General features: G+C 41.9%; 1 protein-coding gene across 1 annotated transcript in view; it reads right to left on the minus strand.

Moving 5' to 3' along the window:
* PKD2 (polycystin 2, transient receptor potential cation channel) overlaps positions 1-16,424 on the minus strand; it is a 58,748-nt gene extending 42,324 nt beyond the window's left edge. Inside the window, exons 1-2 of the mRNA XM_027544113.1 lie at positions 15,691-16,424; positions 6,588-6,701 (exon numbers count right to left, since the gene is read on the minus strand). Coding sequence (XP_027399914.1) covers positions 6,588-6,701; positions 15,691-16,291 — 715 coding nt within the window. The 5' untranslated portion in view covers positions 16,292-16,424. The remainder of the gene's footprint in view (positions 1-6,587; positions 6,702-15,690) is intronic.
* Positions 16,425-22,027: the final 5,603 nt, after the last annotated feature.

Consider the following 22,027-nt stretch of genomic DNA (forward strand, 5'->3'; position numbering starts at 1 on the left):
CCTAATGCTGGGAAAGATTGAAGGCAAAAGGAGAAGGGGGAGGCAGAGGATGAGGTGATTAGATTGTATTATCGACTCAGTGGACATGAGCTTGAGTAAACTCTGGGAAATAATGAAAGACAGGGAAGCCTGGCAGGATGCAATCCATTGGGTCACAAAGAGTCAGACACAACTTAGGGACTGAACAACAGCATATATATAAGTACTTTGGTGATCAATTCATAGGAGTCTTAGGTTTCAAGAAAGAATAAAATCTAAATGACAGGGAAAGTGGGAATACTTGGTATTTCCATGGTATTCCTATCCTCTTGGTTAATCAGACTGATTTTAAAGCCATAAGGGCTAGAACCAACACTGCCAAGGTGGAAAATAAGCTCTTTATGGGCACTTAACTGCTCCAAATGAATGTTCAATCAATTAGAAACTACAGTTCTATAGAACCTACTGATGAGAGAAGTCAGCCATTGTCAACAATCTTTGGGACAAATTTTGCTCTTATTTACTATTATTAATATAATAAATGACAGCATCCTAGAACTTTTTGTGTATTACTCCTAATTGCCACTTTTAAAATAAGAATCTTTCAAAATAAGTACTCTACAGATGAGCAAACGAAGGCTCAGAAAGGTTAAATAACTTGCTCAGGTTCACCTAGCGTGTAAGTGGTGGGATTTGAACCTAGATCTCTGTGATGCCAAAGAATCACATTTCCTACTATTTGGGCTGCCTTCTTGAATCCTATCTACCTCATATAAAGGGCTTCTAATACGCAAGGCACAAGGATAAGTACTTATCTTATTTACCCACAGAGTAATGAGATGGATATTATTAGTAGTCTTTTGATATTGATATCGCTGGTAAGATTTTAAAACTGGTAATTAAAAAGATGATTTTGAACAAAAGGGAAAGAACTCAATCACTAGGAGCCAGTGAGGCTCCGCCTGGAGTAAATCATGCCTACTTATCCTCACTTGCTTTTTAATTTGGTCAACAGCTGATAGACTAGCTGACAGATCAGAAGAACAGTGGAGTTACTCAGGTAAGCATTTGAAAAAATCTTTCTTATTTCATGAGCCGTCTGAGCTAGAAGATAATATAATTCAGTGAACTCCACCCAAAGAGCTTTGACTAATGGACTGATGTTCTTAGACCGAATCTTTTTGATTTATTAATTTACTAGGATAAGGACTTGGATAACATCAACTCTGTTGATGCTGTAAAGCTGAGAAGGCTAACTGATACACGAGATGGATGAATTTAGATCCAAGATAATTTCAACAGATTGGAATGAACAGATCCTAATGAGCTGAAACTGAACAGGGCTGAAAGGGAAGGCCTTCACTACATTCCAGGAAAAATACTCAAATACTAGCTAGGGGACACAGTGCTTTATAGTTTGTGGTGAAGAGACTAAGGAATGATGTATCCGAAGAGTCAGGCAATGGCAGGACGCACAGACTGCAATGTAGTATTTGGATGAGAATGCCCATGGCCCCATGTCTCCACTCTTTCATGGTGAGGCTCGTGCTGTACGTTCAAAGACTACGATAAACTGCAGGAAATTTCTATCACGTGGGTTGTTTAAAAGTATGTCTCTAATCACATGATCAACAGTTAACAGAACTGGAAAGGTTTAACTTAGAGCAGACTTGGAGGAGATCGAATGTCTATCTCCAAACTTCTGATGGGCTGGAGGAGAGACAAGGAAAAAGTCCTTGGTGTTAGGTGGGCTTGGAGAGTAGAACTAAGAGCAGAGGTTAGATGAGGATGGACTTTGGCTTCGCATAAGGAAGAACTTTCCAACACAGCCATAGAAAAATGAAATGAACTATTTCAAAGGAGTCAATTCCTTAATCTGGAACTCTTGCTCAGAGGCAGGATGACTGACCTTTTGGGAAAGATGCTGCCAGGCAGAGGAGGGAATTTTACCATTCAGAGGAGGCTTGATCCATGACTGCCAAAATTCCCTCTTACCAGAGATTCTATAATATTCTGAAAATAAAACTTTGATGTAAAAAAAAGGTAGCTGATATAAGAAAAAAAATGTGATGAGTATGAAAAAGAACAAAAAGCATAAAAATTCTAAAATAAACAAGAAATGACAAGTTAGTTATACGACAAGGTTGTTCCCTAAAACTCTAGCTAGCTATTTAGTTTATTTATCTGGCCTAGTTCCCAAACCTTGTCAGTGTATCTGAAAACTCACTTCTCTGAGCCACAGCTGGAAGGCTTTGACCTAGCAGATCTGGGCATGCTATAATTATAAAAAAAATTCTCTCAGTGATTCTGATGTTCAGGCAATTTGGGAGAACACTGAAATTTTAGACTTACTTATACAAATTTTTGTATTTTGCATAATAGATGTGTATGAATATGTGTCATGTTGAAAAAAACAGTAATAATAATGATTCTAATCTACCTGTTGAAATTTAAGGCCACTCTAGTTTAGTATTTGAAATGCACAGTAGGAAGTCAAGAGATACCTAAAGTAATAGGCAAGTTTGGCCTTGGAGTACAAAATGAAGCAGGGCAAAGGCTAACAGAGTTTTGCCAGGAGAACATACTGGTCATAGCAAACATCCTCTTCCAAAAACACAAAAGACGACTCTACACATGGAGGTCACCAAACTGTCAATATCAAAATCAGATTGATTATATTCTTTGCAGTCAAAGATGGAGAAGCTCTATACAGTCAGCAAAAACAAGACTGGGAGCAGACTGTAGCTCAGACATGAACTACTTAAATTAATTAAATTCATACTTAAATTGGAGAGAGTAGGGAAAACCATCAGGCCATTCAGGTATGACATAACACAAATCCATTACAATTATACAGTGGAAGTGACACATAGATTCAAGGGATTAGATCTGATAGAGTGCCTGAAGAACTATGGACGGAGGTTCATGACATTGTACAGGAGGCGGTGATCAAAACCATCCCCAAGAAAAAGAAATGCAAAAAAGCGAAATGGTTGCCTGAGGAGGCCTTACAAACAGCTGAGAAAAGAAGAAAAGCAAAAGGCAAAGGAGAAAAGGAAAGATATATCCATATGAATGCAGAGTTCCAAAGAATAGCAAGGAGAGATAAAAAAGCCTTCCTCAGTGAACAATGCAAAGAAACAGAGGAAAACAACAGAATGGGAAAGACTAGAGATCTCTTCAAGAAAATTAGAGATACCAAGGAAACATTTCATGCAAAGATGGGCACAATAAAGGACAGAAACAGTATGGACCTAACAGAAGCAGATGATATTAAGAAGAGGTGGCAAGAATAAATAGAAGAGCTATACAAAAAAAAGATCTTAATTACCCAGATAACAATGAACTGTGATCATTTACCTAGAGCCAGATATCTTGGAAGGTAAAGTCAAGTGGGCCTTAGGAAGCATCATGACGAAAGCTAGTGAAGATGAAGCAATTCCAGCTGAGCTGTTTCAAATTCTAAAAGATGACACTGCTAAAGTGCTGCACTCAATATGCCAACAAATTTGGAAAACTCAGCAGTGGCCACAGGACTGGAAAAGGTCTGTTTTCATTTCAATCCCAAAAAAGGGCAATGCCAAAGAATGTTCAAACTACCTCACAGTTGCACTCATTTCACATGCTAGTAAAATAATGCTCAAAATTATCCAAGCTAGGCTTCAAAAGTACATGAACTGAGAATTCCCAGATATTCAAGCTGGATTTTGAAAAGGCAGAGGAACCAGAGATCAAACTGCCAATATCTGCTGGATCATAGAAAAAACAAGAGAATTCCAGAAAAACATCTAATTCTGCTTTATTGACTATGCCAAAAGCTTTGACTGTGTGGATAACAACTGTGGAAACTCTTCAAGAGATGGGAATACTGGAGCACCTTACCGGCCTCATGAGAAACCTGTATGCTGGTCAAGAAGCAATAGTTAGACCAGACATGAAACAACAGACTGGTTCCAAATTGGGAAAGGAGTACCTCAAGGCTGTATACTGTCACCATGCTTATTTAACTTATATGCAGAGTACCTCATGTGAAATGCTGGGCTGGTTGAAGCACAAACTGGAATCAAGATTGCTGGTAGAAATATCAATAACCTCAGATATGCAGATGATACCACCCTTATGGCAGAAAGTGAAGAAGAACTAAAGAGCCTCTTGAAGGTGAAAGAGGAGTGAAAAGCCTGGCTTAAAACTCAACATTCAAAAAATGAAGATCATGGCTTCTGGTCCCATCACTTCATGGCAAATAAATGGGGAAACAATGAAAACAGTGAGAGACTTTATTTTCTTGGGCTCCAAAATTACTGATGATGGTGACTGCAGCCATGAAATTAAGACACTTGTTCCTTGGAAGAAAAGTTATAACAAACCTAGACAGCATATTAAAAAGCAGAGATGTTACTTTGCCCACAAAGGTCTGTTTAGCCAAAGCTATGGTTTTTCCAGTAGTGATGTACGGATGTGAGAATTGGACCATACAGAAAGCGGAGTACCAAAGAATTGATGCTTTTGAACTGTGTTATTAGAGAAGACTCTTGAGAGTCCCTTGGACTGCAAGATCAAACCAGTCAATCCTAAAGGAAATCAGTCCTGAATATTCATTGGAAGGACTGATGTTCAAGCTGAAGCTCCAATACTTTGGCCACCTTATGCAAAGAACCAACACATTAGAAAAGATCCTGATGCTGGGAAAGATTGAAGGCAGGAGGGGAAAGGGACAATAGAGGACAAGATGGTTGGATGGCATCACCAACTCAATGGACATGAGTTTGAGCAAGCTCTGGGAGATGGTGAAGGACAGACAAGCCTGGCATGCTGCAATCCATGGGGTTGCAAAGAGTTGGACATGACTGAGTGGCTGGACAAAAACAACATAGTTTAATATTTAAGCACCATTTCTACAGTGGAAGCAAACTTGCCTTTAGTATTTATTCTAAGATCTAACTGCGTAGAACATAAAAGTTCAAAATATCCCATCTCTTGCTTTATAACCTTTAAAGAACTGAATAGATCATTCGTAGATTTTCAGCACTGCCTAGACAACATATGTTTTCAGAAGTAATGAAAGATTTTTTCCTTAACAAATAACAGAAATTTTCAGATAATTAGGTAGAAAAAAGCAAGAAAATGGATGTTGTTCAGACATATATGTTGTTGTTTAGTTGCTAAGTCGTGTCCACCTTTCTTGTGACCCCATGGACTATAGCCCACCAGACTCCTCTGTCCATGGGATGTCCCAGGTGAGAATACTGGAGTGGGTAGCCATTTCCTTCTCTAGGGGATCTTCTTGACCCAGGGATCTAACCTGTGTCTCCTGCATTTCAGGGGGATTCTTTAACACTGAACCACCAGGGAAGCCCCTCATACATATACAATTTTTAGCTTAACTAACTTTTTTTTCCCCCTTAAGTTCCCATGCGGATAGGCAAAGTCTAAGAAAGTGTAAGAAGTCATGCTCTGTTAAAGCTCATTAAAAGCTTACTAGTATTAATAAAAACCTGTGTGGGAATGTTAAATAAATCAATATTTAATTTCTTAAAATTACAAATATCAAAACTTAAATGTTTCCTTAATCTTTTATGTTCAACTTACACATCTTTTTATAAATCTAGTTAAAAAAAACATTTTTTAGGGAAGCTTTTAGCACTCAGTTAAATTCAAGGTGGTCAATTTTAAGATAATAAGAATGGCATTATTAAAGTATTGATTAAATCCTAACTCTCTCCACTTACAAAGAAGGGGATACTTTCCAAGGGTGGTGTCGGTTTTTAAGCATTTCTTAGTGCACACTGTAAGAACAAACTCCTTTCCCTGAGGAATATACTAAGAGGGCCTTTGGTCATAAACCTGTTTCCTCTCTGTTCTCATAAAGGGCTTCAGATGGGACAGGACAGCACTCTATCATCATCCTTTGATTCAGAGGTAATCCATTGCCCGTGACTTTCTGGATTTTGAGGCACATGGTTTCAAAGACATGCTTTTTAGCTAAGGCATCCTTCCCCAGTTCTCAGAGGATGTGGGTATGTATTGAAAGAAGAAGGAGATGAGTCTGCAGTAAGTTTCCTACAGAGTGAAAATCCACAGTTACTGAAGATTTGAAGAAATAATGAGAATGAAGGCATTCACACAACACATCCAAATCCAGAAAAAGGGGACTTTTAAATATATAGAGCCATAAAAGCAATATTAAGTGACACTATATGTATTTTCTGAAAGTTAAACTACATACTCTACTTAATTCCTATACAGACTTTACACTAACTGATGTAGTGATACTGACATTATAATTATTGCTAAAACATCTAACACAAAAGTCCCTTTACTTGGTTCCTTGATGTCTGGGCGTCTTGGTGTCTGCTCCGTGCATGTCACAGTGAAAATGGTCACAGCTGATAATAAAGTGGCCGATCAGATAATGCCAAATTTTGATCAACGTTTATCTGAGGAGAGATGAGAACTTTACCAAATTCTAAACTAGAATTAATAACAGAGAAGAGAATTTCTGAAGTAACTGTTTAGGTGCATCCATAGGTCCTTTTAGTCATGATTTTGACAGGGCAAATATGCAACTTTTCAACTTTTCCTCTATTGGAAGGAAATGTTCTACTTACAGATGCACAAGACTATGAGAAAAAGGAGGTATGTGGCCAGTTCCCGTAAAACACTTTTAAGGTATTTCTCTCGGTCAGTGCTGCTTTCCTCCATGAGTCTTGTTCCCCAGAGACCTTTAAAATAATAATAAAAGATGTCATTTTATTTTTCAAAAATCTCATGAATGGTGAAAGAAAAAAACACATAAAAATAGTATACTTTAAGGGAGGCTCTCCTGTTTTTCTTTTTTTTTTTAGCATGCTCTAAAAACAACTGAGAAATGGTTTTAGTAGAAGTACCTTTAATTTGGGAATACATCAGTCTCCACTGTCTCACCTCCACAAGATGTGCAAAACACAAGGCAACAATCTGATCACTGTCTAAGCTCCCAACCTCATTAGAAAATATCTTAGTGAAAAATTAGAAAGAGAAGAGGAAATTTGGGCAGCCTACGAGAGGAGGTTAAATAATTGTACATACATATCAGCTCTGCCTATATGCAGGAGGAATTATCATACTACTAAATTAATTATCCTCTTAAGTAACTACATTGTAAATGATACCTTTTAGGTCACCTCTGATAAAAAGAAGTCCTGGTTGGAGCATCACTTCATCGTGGAAACATCTATCAATATTCTAACACACTGGTATAAAATCTCTGCTCTGTACCCATTTTTGCCTTTTAAGAAATTCAACGCTGAGTGATTACACTAAATATGCTTAGCCAAACAGATTTTTAAAATTTCAATTAGCATATGATTTTTAAATTAAAAGCAACAACTCATCCGCCTTCTCTCTCTCTCTCTTTGGAGAAAGAGTAAAATCAGCAACCGTGCTCCATATTTTAGCAGATGGAAAAAGTGTTGGGCCAGCTGAGCAAAGATGACATAAGCCTTGGTGAGCTGGCTGGAGAGAGATCCCGCAGTTTTGGACGCAGCCAGCAGACAGACATGGTGGCCGTCCAAACCCCCGCTAGTGAACAGTGTGGTCAAGTCACATTACTGGTTACTTGGAAGAGCCTTAGCATTTTCCAAAAAAGACAAACCTCTCAATCCTTTTTGTTAGATTAACTCGGCTGTTAATGGCAAATTGCCTCACACTCGAGTCCACAGACTTTAACCCCTTCCTCATGGAAACTCACACGGCCACTGACGCCATAATCAAGCCACAGAGAACGGGGGGGAATGGTATATGGTCTTGCACTCGGAAGAAATGACTTCATCTCTAGTGTTTATGTACTTTTTAAGTCTTATAATCATACATTAGTTCCAATCCTAAATTGGGGTATTTCATTTCCTTTTCTTTTTCTCTCCCAAATTTCTTTTGGAAAAATCAGCATCTGCCTTCAAAGACACTGTGTTACGCGTCCTGGGTTTCACCACCCCAAAAGTGGAGCATAACTTATGACCAGGTTTGCTCTGCCAAGATCTGGTAGTTGTCAGGGAATTACTCACTCAGAAGAAATGCAGCAAGAGAATGTTTGTTCGCTGAAACTCTATCATATTAAAGAATTATTACAAATTTAGATGACATGGAATATTACAACTCAGAATAACACAGAGGCAGCCAAATATTAGGCTCAGTAGCCCTGGACACGACCACACCATTTCTTTGGGTGTATTTCTTTTGGAGGCCAGGCCTAAAATATACACATAAGTGGAAATTGCTAGTCCCTTGACCATCAGGAGAGACGGCTGCCTTGCTTCACTTGGTCAGTGATTTCACTCTTTCCCATGGTTTATAAACAATTATGCACTAAGGAAAAGTCATAGTTCTTAATATTTACAAATGGTTTTGCTTGACCTATAAATAGAAAAACCAAACTCCTATCAAATTTTAAGCTAAATTTGCAATAGTCGATAGTAATTTAATTCTAGCCCTTGAAGGAAACATTTCAAACAAAAAGAAGCCCTTTTATTTATATTTTATAAAAATGTATTTCTATGCATTTACTTTTTCTAAATTACTCTACCTACCTCCTCAAATATGTATTGCTATAAAAATTTCATACAGTTTCCCTATTGGGTGTATATATGTAGGGTCAGTTTTCGGATTTAGGGACCCCCTCACATCTTAATGGGTAAGAAATGGCTGCAACTACAAATGAGAAAAATAGCTGTCCTATAGCCAACATGTTTCCCATGTTTAGCAAGAATGATACAATAGGAATGGTTAAGGGTAGAGTTCAAGTCCAAAATGGCAGCATTCTTCAAAAGTAACTTTTGTCTTTTCCCACCATTGTCCCAGCTGTGGAGGGAGGACCTAAAGGTACTCACGTTCTGTAGATAAAGTGTCTCCATCTGTTAGGAGGATGTGATCTGAGAGGACAGGGGACAATATGCAATTTCCTTCCTGTGTAAGAAGGTGCTTAGTCAATGCCAGAGCCCAAAGTCAGAGCACATTACCTAAATAGTGTTCCTTATTAATATGCATATGGGGGAGTCCTGAGATGGATAATCCAAAACAGCAAAAATGTCTCCAACATAACTGACTTTGATGGGGCTTCCCTGGTGGTCCAGTGGTTGGGACTTTGCCTTCTAATGCAGGGGATGTGGGTTTGATCTCTGGTCGGGGAGCTATGATCCCACCTGCCTTGCAGTCAAAAAACATAAAACGGAAGCAGTATCGTAACAAATTCAATAAAAGATGTAAAAAAAAAAAAAAAAAGGTTTACAAAAAAAATCTTAAAAAAAACCCAAAAACCTGCAGGCTTCCAATGCAAGGGTCATGGGTTCAATCCCTGGTTGGAGAACTAAGATCCCAAAGGCTGTGTGGTGCAGCCAAAAAAATTTTTGAAAAAATTCCATTTTGCAACTCTTTTATCCAAATGCTTCTAAGTGAAAGTCTCTCAGTCGTATCCGACTCTTTGAGACCCCATGGACTGTACAGTCCAAGGAATTCTCCAGGTCAGAATACTGGAGTGGGTAGCCTTTCCCTTTTCCAGGGGATCTTCCCAACCCAGGAGTCAAACCCAGGTCTCCTGCATTACACGTGGATTCTTTACGAGCTGAGCCATAAGGGAAGCCCAAGAATACTGGAGAGGGTAGCCTGTCCCTTCTCCAGAGGATCTTCCTAACCCAGGAATTGAACCGGGGTCTCCTGCATTGCAGGCATATTCTTTATCAACTGAGCTATCAGGGAAGCCCAAATGCTTCTAAGCCCTTTTTATTTTGCAATTTATAAAAAATATCACAGCGAGAACGACATAATGAACTCTCATGTATCCCTCACCCAGCTTTAACAATTACCATCAACTCCACACCAACCTTGATTCTTCAAAATCCTCACCAACTCAATTTTTTTTGTTGTTTCTTTGTATTTTTTTTTTTGGTTATGCCACAGGGTATGTGGGATCTTAGTTCCCTGACTAGGGATGAAGCCCCTTTCATTGGAAGCACTGAGCCTTAACCACTGGACTGCCAAGGAAGTCCTCCTCAATTATTTTGAAACTAATTGCAGTGATCGTATCATCTCATCTTGTTAATATATCTCTCAGTTCTATGGTAAAAAGATTCAGTGTGGATCTTTTGCCTCACATTAACTCTGTCTCATCTGAAATGCATTAACCTCCTCAGGACTCCTTGATCATGACAAGGTGTGGTGGGGGGTCTGGAGTCTGCTGCTGCTGCTAAGTTGCTTCAATCGTGTCCAACTCTGTGCGACCCCATAGACAGCAGCCCATCAGGCTCCTCGGTCCCTGGGATTTTCCAGGCAAGAGTACTGGAGTGGGTTGCCCGTGCCTTCTCCGTCTGGAGTCTGAGCTGTGTTTAAATGAAGCATCAGCCCTTAGGAGCTATGAGACCTTACTTCAAACCATGAGCCTTCACTTCCTCATTTGGAAACGGGATAAGAGTACTTCTCCGTGGGGTTGCTCCGGGAATAAGAAATTTTATATGTGTACAGCATTTAGAGTGGTTGGAAGAGGCCCATTTATGGTTTCAGAAATAGGTTCAAATTTGGGAGACATCCTACTTCTGATGCTAAGTTGGTGTGAAGACTCAAATCCATGCAGACTTTGAAGTTACTGTGAATAGCCCGACTGAATTCTCATTGGATTCATGTCATAAAAGAATCCCGTTTTTGTGCTTGGACACACGTGGACCTTGCGTAGAAAGATGAATACAATCCTATCTAATAGTCATTTGAATTGCTGGGACACCTTCAGAAAGGGAAGTGACTTTTTATTATTGGTCCATTTTCTATCGAACAGTCAGTTGCTACTTTAAATGATACTGACTTTTGAGCCTCCAATTCTTAGGCAGCCTCCTCCTGAGGTGAAGACAGGAATGTGTCACAGATTACACGTATATTCCACAGACAACTCACACTCACATGCCCCAAACTGAGATTTCTGTCTTTTTTCCTTTATCTAGAAAACTGTTTTCCCTGTGGCTAAATAGGTGGGTTAATGGTACCAAGTCAGAAACACGGGTTTCATTTTAGAATAGGCCCTTTTCATAACCTTCACATGGGGCTGGACCACAATTCTGATGGGTTCTGCCTCTCTTTAATCTAGCTTTCTTCCATCCCAGCTCACAATCCTTGGCTTCAGCCTTTGTCACCTTTTCCTAACCTGTTCTCCATCTCACCCCTTTCCCTACATCCTTGCTAGAATCATCTTCATATTGGCATGTGACTGTATCAGTCCCCTGCTTGAAGCCCTCACTGTCTCTGTCTATAGGAAAAAGTATTAATACCAATGAGGTACCAGCCATCTTGGTCTTACTTCTGCTATTCTTCCCTTCCCAACTCCCCTCACTGAATTCTTCAAAATGTTACTCTAGTTTTACTTCTAACCTCCCCAGATAGAACTAACTGGTCCTCTCTTCTTTGGGTACCTGCCATATCTGGGACCTGGCACTGCAATTATTTACTTACACCTGTGGTCCCCCTACTATGAACTCCTTGGGAATTGGGACCTTATATTATTCATCTCTGTATCCCTAGTACCTACCACAGAGGAGATGCTCCATAAATGTTTGTTGACTGCACAAATTCTGTTACTAGCAGAGTCTTATCATACCTCACAGAGTAACAGCCCTCCCTCAAATAAAATCCCCTCACAATGAAAATACAAAGTCTCATTTGTTCACAATTATAGTGCAAATAAAAAGGGGAAAAGGAAGAAATTATGGAGTGAGGGTTGGATTAAAAATACCGGGAAAGTCATAATAGCCAAAAGGTAGAAACAACCCAAATGTTCATCAACTGACGAATGTTGCTGCTGCTGCTGCTAAGTCGCTTCAGTCATGTCCGACTCTGTGCGACCCCATAGACGGCAGCCCACCAGGCTCCCCCGTCCCTGGGATTCTCCAGGCAAGACACTGGAGTGGGTTGCCATTTCCTTCTCCAATGCAGGAAAGTGAAAAGTGAAAGTGAAGTCGCTCAGTCGTGTCCGACTCATAGTGACCCCATGGACTGCAGCCTACCAGGCTTCTCCGTCCATGGGATTTTCCAGGCAAGAGTACTGGAGTGGGGTGCTGTTGCCTTCTCCCAACTGATGAATGGATAAACAAAATGTGTTGTATACATACAAGAGGATACTATTCAGTCATCAAAACAAATGAAGTTCAGATACATGCTACAACATTGATAAATGTTAAAAAACATTATACTAAGCAAAATAAACCAGATGTGAAAGGACAATAACTGTATGATTCCACTAATATGAGGTACCTAGAACAGGAAATTGGAGGAGGAAATGGCAACCCACTCCAGAATTCTTGCCTAGAGAATCCCAGGGACGGGGGAGCCTGGTGGGCTGCCGTCTATGGGGTCGCACAGAGTTGGACACGACTGAAGCAATTTAGCAGCAGCAGCAGCAGAACAGGAAAATTCATCGAGACAGAGAGGCTGTAGGGCAGGGAAGAAATGGGGAGCTGGGAGTTAGTATTTAATGGGCAGACTTGTTTGGGATGATGAAAAAGTTCTGGACATGGACAGTGATGACGTATGTCTGAAACAGTAAACAGAAAGTGACTTTAATAAATTGATACATCCATAAAACACATTCAACTTTGGAAATTCAGAAAATCTGATAACTCATATAGAGTCTCAAATTTTATCTCTGCGTTAAAAAGTGTTTCCTAAGAAAAAAGTAAACAAGATCATTGAGTTGGAGATGCTTTTAAGCTTGGAGCAGTCTTTCGATCTTTTAGCCTTCTTTTTTTGCCTCTGGTCCAGGTCATCACCTCCCCTTCACTGGCTGCCCCCTACCTCGTCCTCCTGCCTCCCTATCTCCCTCTGTAAGCGCTCCTGCACAGCACGAGGCCTGACTCATATTCCCTTTCGGCGTGTTCTGCTCCTGCTCAAAAACTTTCAACTGCTTCTTAGTATTTAGAGGTAATTTCTTAATTCCCTGGTTAGACACAATGCTTTCCATAATCAGGCCTCAAACTTCTTCTTTGCCATCTTACTCCTGCTAAGAGAATAGATCTATTCAGTGTCCAAGGAGAAATGATCATTTGTTTTCCCACTCAGATTCGTGTCATTAAACAACATGCTGAAGCTAGAAGGGAACTTGAAGATTAGGTTCAACTCTTCCATTTTATAAATGACAAACAAAGGCTAGGAAGTCTGATGTGAGACCTCCAGGGAAGCGCCTGAAAAAGCCAAACTTAAGTTTGGCTCCTATCTTTAGAAATTCCAAGTCACTCTCTCTCTTCTGACCCTGCTGCCGCTGCTAAGTCGCTTCAGTCGTGTCCAACTCTGTGCGACCCCATAGACAGCAGCCCACCAGGCTCCCCCATCCCTGGGATTCTCCAGGCAAGAACACTGGAGTGGGTTGCCATTTCCTTCTCCACTTCTGACCCTGGGCACTACTTATATAATGCACTAAAGATTTCTGTCATTGTATCCCAAGACAGGGGTTTGATCACTGATAGCTCAGTGGTAAAGAATCTGCCTGCCAATGCAGGAGACTCAGGTTTGATCCCTGGGTTGGGAAGATCCCCTGGAGAAGGAAATGACAACCCACTCCAGTATTCTTGCTTGGGAAAATCCATGGACAGAGGAGCCTGGCAGGCTAGTCCATGGGATCACAAGAGTCAGACATGACTTAGCGACTAAACAACAATAACAATATCCTATGAGGGAAAAAAAATCACAATTTATTCATGGTTACTCATTTCACATTTCTGGGTTTCCGTCCATAGGTAAATGGTGATATATTATTTTAGTTCTTTTTTTTTTTGGCGGCAACTAGCACAGTCTATTTTCACAGTAGGTACTACTAATTATCTAACAAAGGTTATTTAATAAGTGACAAGGATATCAATTATATTTCTTCACAAAGTAATACAATTTATTTCTAAAATTTTCTATAAAAAAAGATTCTCATGATACTACTCTCCTAATTGATAAGATTAGGAGATCTTATCAACCATTGATAAAGTTGGACCAGAAGTTTTACTATTACTTTATTCACTGTAAATTTTCTGAAACTTTTCTTTAAAAGAAATAAACTTACATATGCATTCACATATTTCATGTAGTTATATTCCATTATTGAGCTTTTTCAGACAATATGAAATGTGTTATTAAATACTTAAGCTGAGTTAAAAGGATCATGACTTTACATTACTTATTAACTTATAAGAAACCCCTCATTTCAGTGAATATTTTAAAAACCACAATTAATACAAAGTAAAATAATACAAATTTTGTTTGAATACAATTTGGAACCTTAAAAAAGTATTAATGAGTTTTTCACTAATCTTCTCACACAGGTGACTAAAAAGGATCTTTGGATCCCCACCACGCCCTGAATCAAATAAACTAGCATAATCACTATGTAAGAGCACCAAAATGTACTTTTAGAATCCATGACTTAATCTCTACTTACGAAGCACTCACAACATGGCAGACCTGCTACATATTTTATGTCTCATCTCATTTAATTTTCCCATGTCAAGAGCTAAGTATTATGATTATGTCTTTTTTAAAACAAAATTAAAAAACTGGAGATCAGAGCGGTTAAGCAGTTTGCTAGAGGTCATTCAGTCAATGTGTGGTAGAACTGGGATTCAGGTACAAGCCTGACTTGGTATTAATCATGTTGCTATGAAAATACCTGGATAGTTTTTTGTGCAAGATTTTCAAAACTGACAGGAACGGAAGGGAAGGGAGAATTTCAAAAGACTGAGACTGGAAAAACTCTTAAAACTAGAGATTAAAATCATTTGGATGGTAAGAGCAAATGCAACTCTTTTCCAAGGATGCCTCTGACAAAACTTTGCAAAAACAGGATCCCATCTGCTCCTGGAAAATTTGTGTCCTCTTAAAAGGCACTGGCAAGTTTTGAAAATTCCTTTCCTGCCTTTTGGAGAGCTGGGTGCACCAAACTGACATATTTCCACACAGCTGGTATCTGATGACTTCACTGTTTCATTGGAATGTCAAAGAACATTAATTTAGTTATTTAAAAACATACTTTCAAGTTTTTCAAACAATGTTAACATTTACTTTGCAACTGTTTAGGGGGAAAAAATGCCTAGAATTAGAAATGGCCAAATAACTGTTTTCCTAAGCATTGTATTCTGTTCGTAGTGTTCTCAACAGCTCCCTCTGCCCTAAACAACCACAGATATCACCAAAACAACATCAGTGACTACCCAATGACACTCCTCCCACAACCGGGACACTGTTGCTTACCCTTTCCAGAACGGGATAAGGGGCAACAGGGCATCCAGGCCAGTGGAAGGCCATGGGTGCTAGCACAGAATTTTCGTTTTTATTTAGTGAAATTAGCTAATATGCAGTTGCAACCACCATTAGCTGTCTTAGAATATTTTTTCCCCCTACAAGATAAAAAAAAAATCTTCAGATGTACCCTCTTTACTCTAATACGACTTTCACTTATTTCCAAAGGCAAACATAAGATGACAGATCTTCTTTTAGAAGGAGGTATCCAATAAATTTGCACCAACAAGGGCGCCGTGGAATTCCGCGCTAGGTACCGGAAATAGAGCAGAATTAGCAGAGGTGGGGAAGACGCTTCCAAGGGAGGCGGGGACGCAAAGGGGATGCGAGCTGGAGCCCGGGAGAGCTGCCCTCAGCGGGAATGGCTCCGACAGCACCCGCAGTTCTGGTTTGTGCATCAGCTGCTGAGGGTCGCGCTCTTACCTCGCAGCCCGCGAACGAGTCTCTCGGCCCAGGCCACTCGGGGATGCTGCCCGTCCAGGGGGAGGTGGCGATGCAGCGGGTCCCCGCCGCCGGCGGGGCTGGGACTCGGCGGGCCCTGGTCCTCTCGCTGACGCCGCCTCCCGCTCGGATGGCCCGCACCGTGGTAGCCCCCCAGCCCCCGGCCCCGGGCGCCCGCGGAGCTCACGGCCGAGGAGGAGGCCGACCTCCTGCTGCCGGGGCGCCACTCTACGTCCATCTCCACCACCATTCCCCCTTCTTCTCCCTCGACCTCCTCTTCCTCCTCTTCCTCCTCGGCCTCGAAGCCCGGGTTGTCGCGGCTCCACGCCTGCCGCGAGCACGACGAGAGCGGAGGAGATGGGGAGGCCGAGGCTCCGGCCGGGGGATCCCGCGCGGCCGCCTGCCGGATGCGCTCCATCTCGATCTCCAGGCCCCTCTGCTCGCGGAGGCCGCCCGGGGCAGCGAGGCCGGCGCCGGCAATCGCGCCGCCCGCCATCAGCCGCCCGGGGCCCGGCGCTCGAGGGGCCGGCGAACGCCTTGCGTCCCCGGGCTGCTGCGGCTGCACGCGGCTCGAGTTCACCATCACGGTCACTGGTGCCCGGGGCGCCCTCGCCGCGCGCCGTCCTCGGCGCCGCCTGCCGCAGGAGCCATGTTCGTTTCTTCCTTGGGCCCGCCGCCTCCTGCTCCCCGCCCCCGACCTCCCCGCTGTCCCGCGTCCCTCTCCCGCCCCCTCGGCCCGCCTCCCGCTAGCCTCGCCTCGCCCAGCGGCCGCGGCGCGCTGCAGGGGGAGGCGCGAGGAAGCCGCCCCCGCAGGCGGCGCGCTCTGGGAGCGGCGTCCGGGCCGGAGTTCCAAGTGCAGCCAGAGCCCGGGCGCGGGCGCCCACATTCCATTCCGGTGGAAGGGCGCGGGCGGGGTGCGAGTCGCTGACCCGCCCCCTTGCCTGCCCGCAGGGAAAGGGTTTCAGGAGCTGTCACTGCCTGCGTGACTTGAGATAATGCTTGGGTCCCCGTTACCGGCCAGTCACTTCTACCTCGATTGACCAAAGTGCGGGGAGAGAGGTAAACCACTTTATGGGATAGTGAGAAAAAACGAGATCCAGCCTGAACTGATGTCTGCACCAGGGGCAAAATCTTTCCTTCATCTGAAAACTATCAATACTGACAAACTCCTAGCGCTGACTTCCTTGGCCTTTGGAGGGCGGCCCTCCTCGCCCCGATTATGCTGCTTTTTGGATGGTCTCTTTGGTTGGCTTCTCTCTCCACACTTTGTGGGGACCCCAAGGATATGGTCCTGGGGCTTCTGAATGGCTGGTGCTCCGCGTGAGGTCCGCAGATCCCTTCCCACCACCCCACCACCCGTGACTAGTGGAATCCTACACATCCAGCTCGACACTCTGCAGTTGTCTCAAACTTCATTCATCCCAAACGACATTTATTATTTATTATCTTTTCACCTCTTCTCTAAGCCTGCTTCACCTTCTGTATCCCCGGTTGAGATCTGAGGCATCCCTCAACTCCCCAAACTACACTTCATGTTATCCTCATCTACCTACTCTTGTCCTACACTTCATTTTCCCCAAACTGTCTTACTTCTGCCCCACAAATATCTCTCGGATAGGACCTCTGATACTCATTCCTACTGTCAATGATTTTTGTCCAGGGCCCTTAGAGCTTGTTTTAGTCTTCATTGGAACAATGGATCTGCCAACTCTACCTTCCTTCTCCACTTCCTGATATCCACTGTTTCCAAATTATGTTTTGGAACCAAACCTATTCCTGTCACATTGATGCTTAGACCTCTATGGAGGCTTCTGACAGCTTAAAGGATAGCATTTAATTTCTGTAGTTTGACTTAGTAAATTTTCACAATCTGCTCCTATATTTTTTGCTAGGGTTGTCATAACAAAGTACCACAGACTGGGTGTCTCAAACAGCATTTATTTTCTCACAGTTCTAGAGGCTGGAAGTCTCAGATCAGGGTGTTGACAAGGTTGGTTTCTTCTGAGGCCTCTCTCCTTGGCTTGTAGGTGGCTGTCTTCTCCCTGCGTCTTCACATGCCCTTACCTCTGTGTGCATCTGTGTCCTAATTTCCTCTTCTTACCTGGACTGCAAGGAGATCCAACCAGTCCATTCTGAAGGAGATCAGCCCTGGGATTTCTTTGGAGGGAATGATGCTGAAGCTGAAACTCCAGTACTTTGGCCACCTCATGCGAAGAGCTGACTCATTGGAAAAGACTCTGATGCTGGGAGGGATTGGGGGCAGGAGGAGAAGGGGATGACAGAGGATGAGATGGTTGGATGACATCACTGACTTGATGGACATGAGTCTGAGTGAACTCCGGGAGTTGATGATGGACAGGGAGGCCTGGCATGCTGCGATTCATGGGGTCGCAAAAAGTCGGATAGACTGAGCAACTGAACTGAACTGAACTGATGAGGACACCAGTCAGATTCCTGGATGAGGGCCCATTCTAATGCTCTCATTTTTTACTTAATTACCTTTCAAAAAGACCCAATTTCCAATACAGTCACATTCTGAGGTGCTCTGGTAGGAGAGGGGAGGGTGTTTGACTTCAACATAGGAATTTCTGAGGGGGACACAATTCAGCCCGTTAAAGCTCCCAGTCTACTCGTCTAGCATGGTCTCCCACCCCATACAGCCACCTATGCAGCACATTTTGCTGGTTCCCTGTGCACTCATCAAATGCTACTTGTATTTAGGTAATCACAGCCATTTCATCATCTATTCCTGCAGTTTATCTGCAGGTATCTATATCCTTCACTTAACTATGATGTTCTCAAGGGTAGGGCTGGTGGATGTGAATCATTGGCCTGGCTCATGCCACCCATCAATTCCTTTAGAAAACATTTCTTGCTGAATTAGGAGCTAGCATGTAGAGCAGAGTATAACACAGCCCCTGCCCTCAAGAAAAGTGTGTTAGTCACTTAATTATGTCTGACTCTTTGTGACCCCCACGGACTGTAGCCCACCAGGATCCTCTGTCCATGGAATTATTCAGGCAAGAATACTGGAGTGGGTAGCCATTACCTTTTCCAGGGGATCTTTCCTGACCTAGGCATTGAACCCAGGTCTCCTGCATTGCAGGCAGATTCTTTACCATCTGAGCTACATCAAGAGAGGATAAATAAATAAACCAGAAATAATTGTCTTGGGTAAGGGTTGTGATGCCTGTCATCTGAGGAGCTTCTAAAGATGTCAGTGCCCCCAGCGGAGCATTATCAGGTCAAGTAGTCAAAGAAATCCCAACAGACATCTCGCCAGAGGAGAGCCAGGCCTGAAAAAAGAGGGCAGAATCTCAACCAAAGGGTTCTACTGTAGAATAGGTCTTGTTGTTGAACTGCTAAATCATGTCCAAATAGGTCTAGTATAGTATTTTTTTAAATATGATTATTAACATTGGTGTGATGCTTTGTTAAAAATACAGATTCTACATCCCCACTGTAACCTTATTGATTCAGAAGCTCCAGAATTTCAGGCCTAAAATTCTGTATCTTCTTGAAGAATTCTGTAGCACCCTACATTTGTGAAGTCCCAATATGTTCCAAATGGATAGGGTTTCATGAAACATTTCCCTGGTATTTCTAGTGGTTTGTTATCACCAGTGGTACCATCATCTGCAATCCAGGTCTAGAAGAAACATCAGTGGTCCTTAAGTCTGACTAATTCTTTGTGCCTACAGTGTGCTAATTATGAACCCTGCTTCAGTTCCTGCTCTGCTGCATCCTAGCTGTGACCTTGGGCATGTGGCTTAACCTTACTGTGTCTGTGAATATGGAAATAATAATAGTATTCACCTCATAGGTTTGTTGCGAAGATTAGGTGAATTTATACATGTAAGGGCATGTGGAACACCGCCTGGCACAGGGTAAATGCTCAAGCGTAAGCATTATGCACTCTTATAGCTTGTTCATGATAAATGTTTTCATCTGTGATAATTGCATGTTGGGAAATCTTTGTCCTAACCAGACAGTGAACTTCTTGACGATGGCCACTCCATGACCAGGACAGAGGGGTTCCATAACAAATACTAAGTGAGCATCTGATAGGTGCCAGGCACAACACCAGGAGAGAGTCAAGCGATGACACCAGTGAAAAGTCCCACCCTTACAGAGCTTGTATTCCCTGCAGATTGGTTGGAGGAATGAATGAATCTAGTCAAATACAATCATTTTAGCCACATAGCTAGACTGCTGACTCCCTAATTCCTCATGTAGATCTCTTTTTAAATTTTGCAGAACACCATTTCTCCTCTGGGCTCCAAGGGCCCTTGGAATAGCTTATGCCCACATGAAGCTATCATATTCCCAGCTCAAAATGCTGGTTTCAGTTATGTGATATTTGACCCCCAAGGATATTTTGGTTTTCCAGAATTCAAGGTTTAGAAGACAGTAAGTTTCTGCCTATTCATTTTTTGTTTGCTCTTCCTATTAATATTTTCAGCTAGCAGGCCTAGAGTCCAGAGACATAAGGAGGAGAATATTTGTGGGTTCAAATTCTGTGCGTTAACTATACATAGTAAATAACATTATTATTTTAGTTAGAATATACAAAACAAAATACCATCTGGGCAGATCCTTCACGGAGCTATAATCTCATTGGAGAGATACACACACTGAGTCTAAATAACAATAGACAAGAGGATATAATTTAGTATCAGGTCAGTAGTGAAGATTTTCAACATGGGAGAAATGAGAGGAGAAACACTCAGGCTGGCGTGGGAGGGGCAGGTAGGCAAGCTGAATCACGGGAAGCCTTAGACGCATGATAAGGAGTACAGACTTTATTCTGTAATTAATAATAATAACATACACCCCCTTTTACAGTGTCAGTTATTTAAAACATAATCTGAAATATTCTAAGATGATATCCCCGTCCTCTAAAGAATGCAGATTGATTGAAAATGTGTCCACACATACGTAATTCAAACTTAGGTGTGTGTTTACTTGAAATTTGAAACACAAATCATTGAAAAAAATGTGATTATTTAAAATGTACAGCAATATTTGTGTAGTGTAACTTGGATAGTATTTGATCCATAGCATCTTTAAATCTTACATTCCAGGAATTTCAGTACTAATTTCTATCTTAGTCTTTATAAACCTTTCCCCAGCTGTCAAATACGTTTCCTGCTCAAATATTTATTTATTCTTTCTGGCTTACCAGTATTTTCTTTCTGCTTTTACCTTGCCATGTTTTGCCCCTTCAGAGCTCCCTAGCTTTTGCTCAAGCAGGCCTTGAGGTTGTAAATTTCTTTTCTCACAGAATTTCTTCCTTTAGTACCCATTGTAAAACTCTGTTTTTCTAAGAAGTTATCCCTTATTAAATTAAATGAGATGCACAACTCATATTTTTCTTCTTCTGGTTGCTACGTTCTATTGCCATATTACAAATTTCAGGCATCTATAGGACCTAAAACGCTGTGTGGAATAGATAATGTAGCCTGAATGCAACTTGGTTTTATTTCATCTGTGTGGTTGATTCTTCTGGGGACACACTTATAAAACCTCACCTATTAGTGTTAGTGCCACCGAGGACACTCAGAAACCATCTGAAAGGCAACTTTCAAAATAGTCCAGCTTAATTAATACTTAGTATTCTCCACACCTCTGACTTCAGAACTATTAGAATTGCTTGTTTGTTTCCTGTTTTGTTTTAATTTTCCAGTGTGAACCAATGAAACAGACCCAAGCCAAAGTACGGTTGGTCCCACAGATTCCACCTTCAGAAGGAAATCCAAAAGGAGTCTCTGGCATGTGTGGGGTTGCTTAGCAACTCACCCAAACAAACATATTTCCCTCTCAATTTTTTTCTGCAGTCCTTATTTATTCAAGAACATTTTAAAATAAGTTTTTATCACTTGACATCTGAAATCATTAGAAGAAAATTTGGTGTTTGGGGCTTTATAAGAACTGCCAAGCATACTAAAATGTTTGCTTTATGTAATTTCTCACTTTACTGCTCTGTTAATGCAAGGCTTGGATTTGTGGTATTCTTCTTCATGTCTGTAGTTTGGTTTGGATATGTCCCTGCCTCTGGGGGGGGGTTACCATGGCAGCATTGTTGGTTGGCACTGTGATTTTGATGATCTAATCTCTCCCTGTTTCTGACTTTGAATAATGAGATTAAATATCAACCTTACAGATTACTGCAGAGTTTTTGTTGAAGACGTAATGAGGGAATGTTAATAAACGCATCAAACACAGATTAGTCATCAGGCACCATGTGGAATTCTGGGGAGGCAAAGATAAGGTATGATTCCTGCCTTCAAGGGGATCAAGTCTTCTCAGTCAAGGATGC

The sequence above is a fragment of the Bos indicus x Bos taurus genome, chromosome 6 (assembly GCF_003369695.1).
Source record: "Bos indicus x Bos taurus breed Angus x Brahman F1 hybrid chromosome 6, Bos_hybrid_MaternalHap_v2.0, whole genome shotgun sequence".
NCBI lineage: Eukaryota > Metazoa > Chordata > Mammalia > Artiodactyla > Bovidae > Bos > Bos indicus x Bos taurus.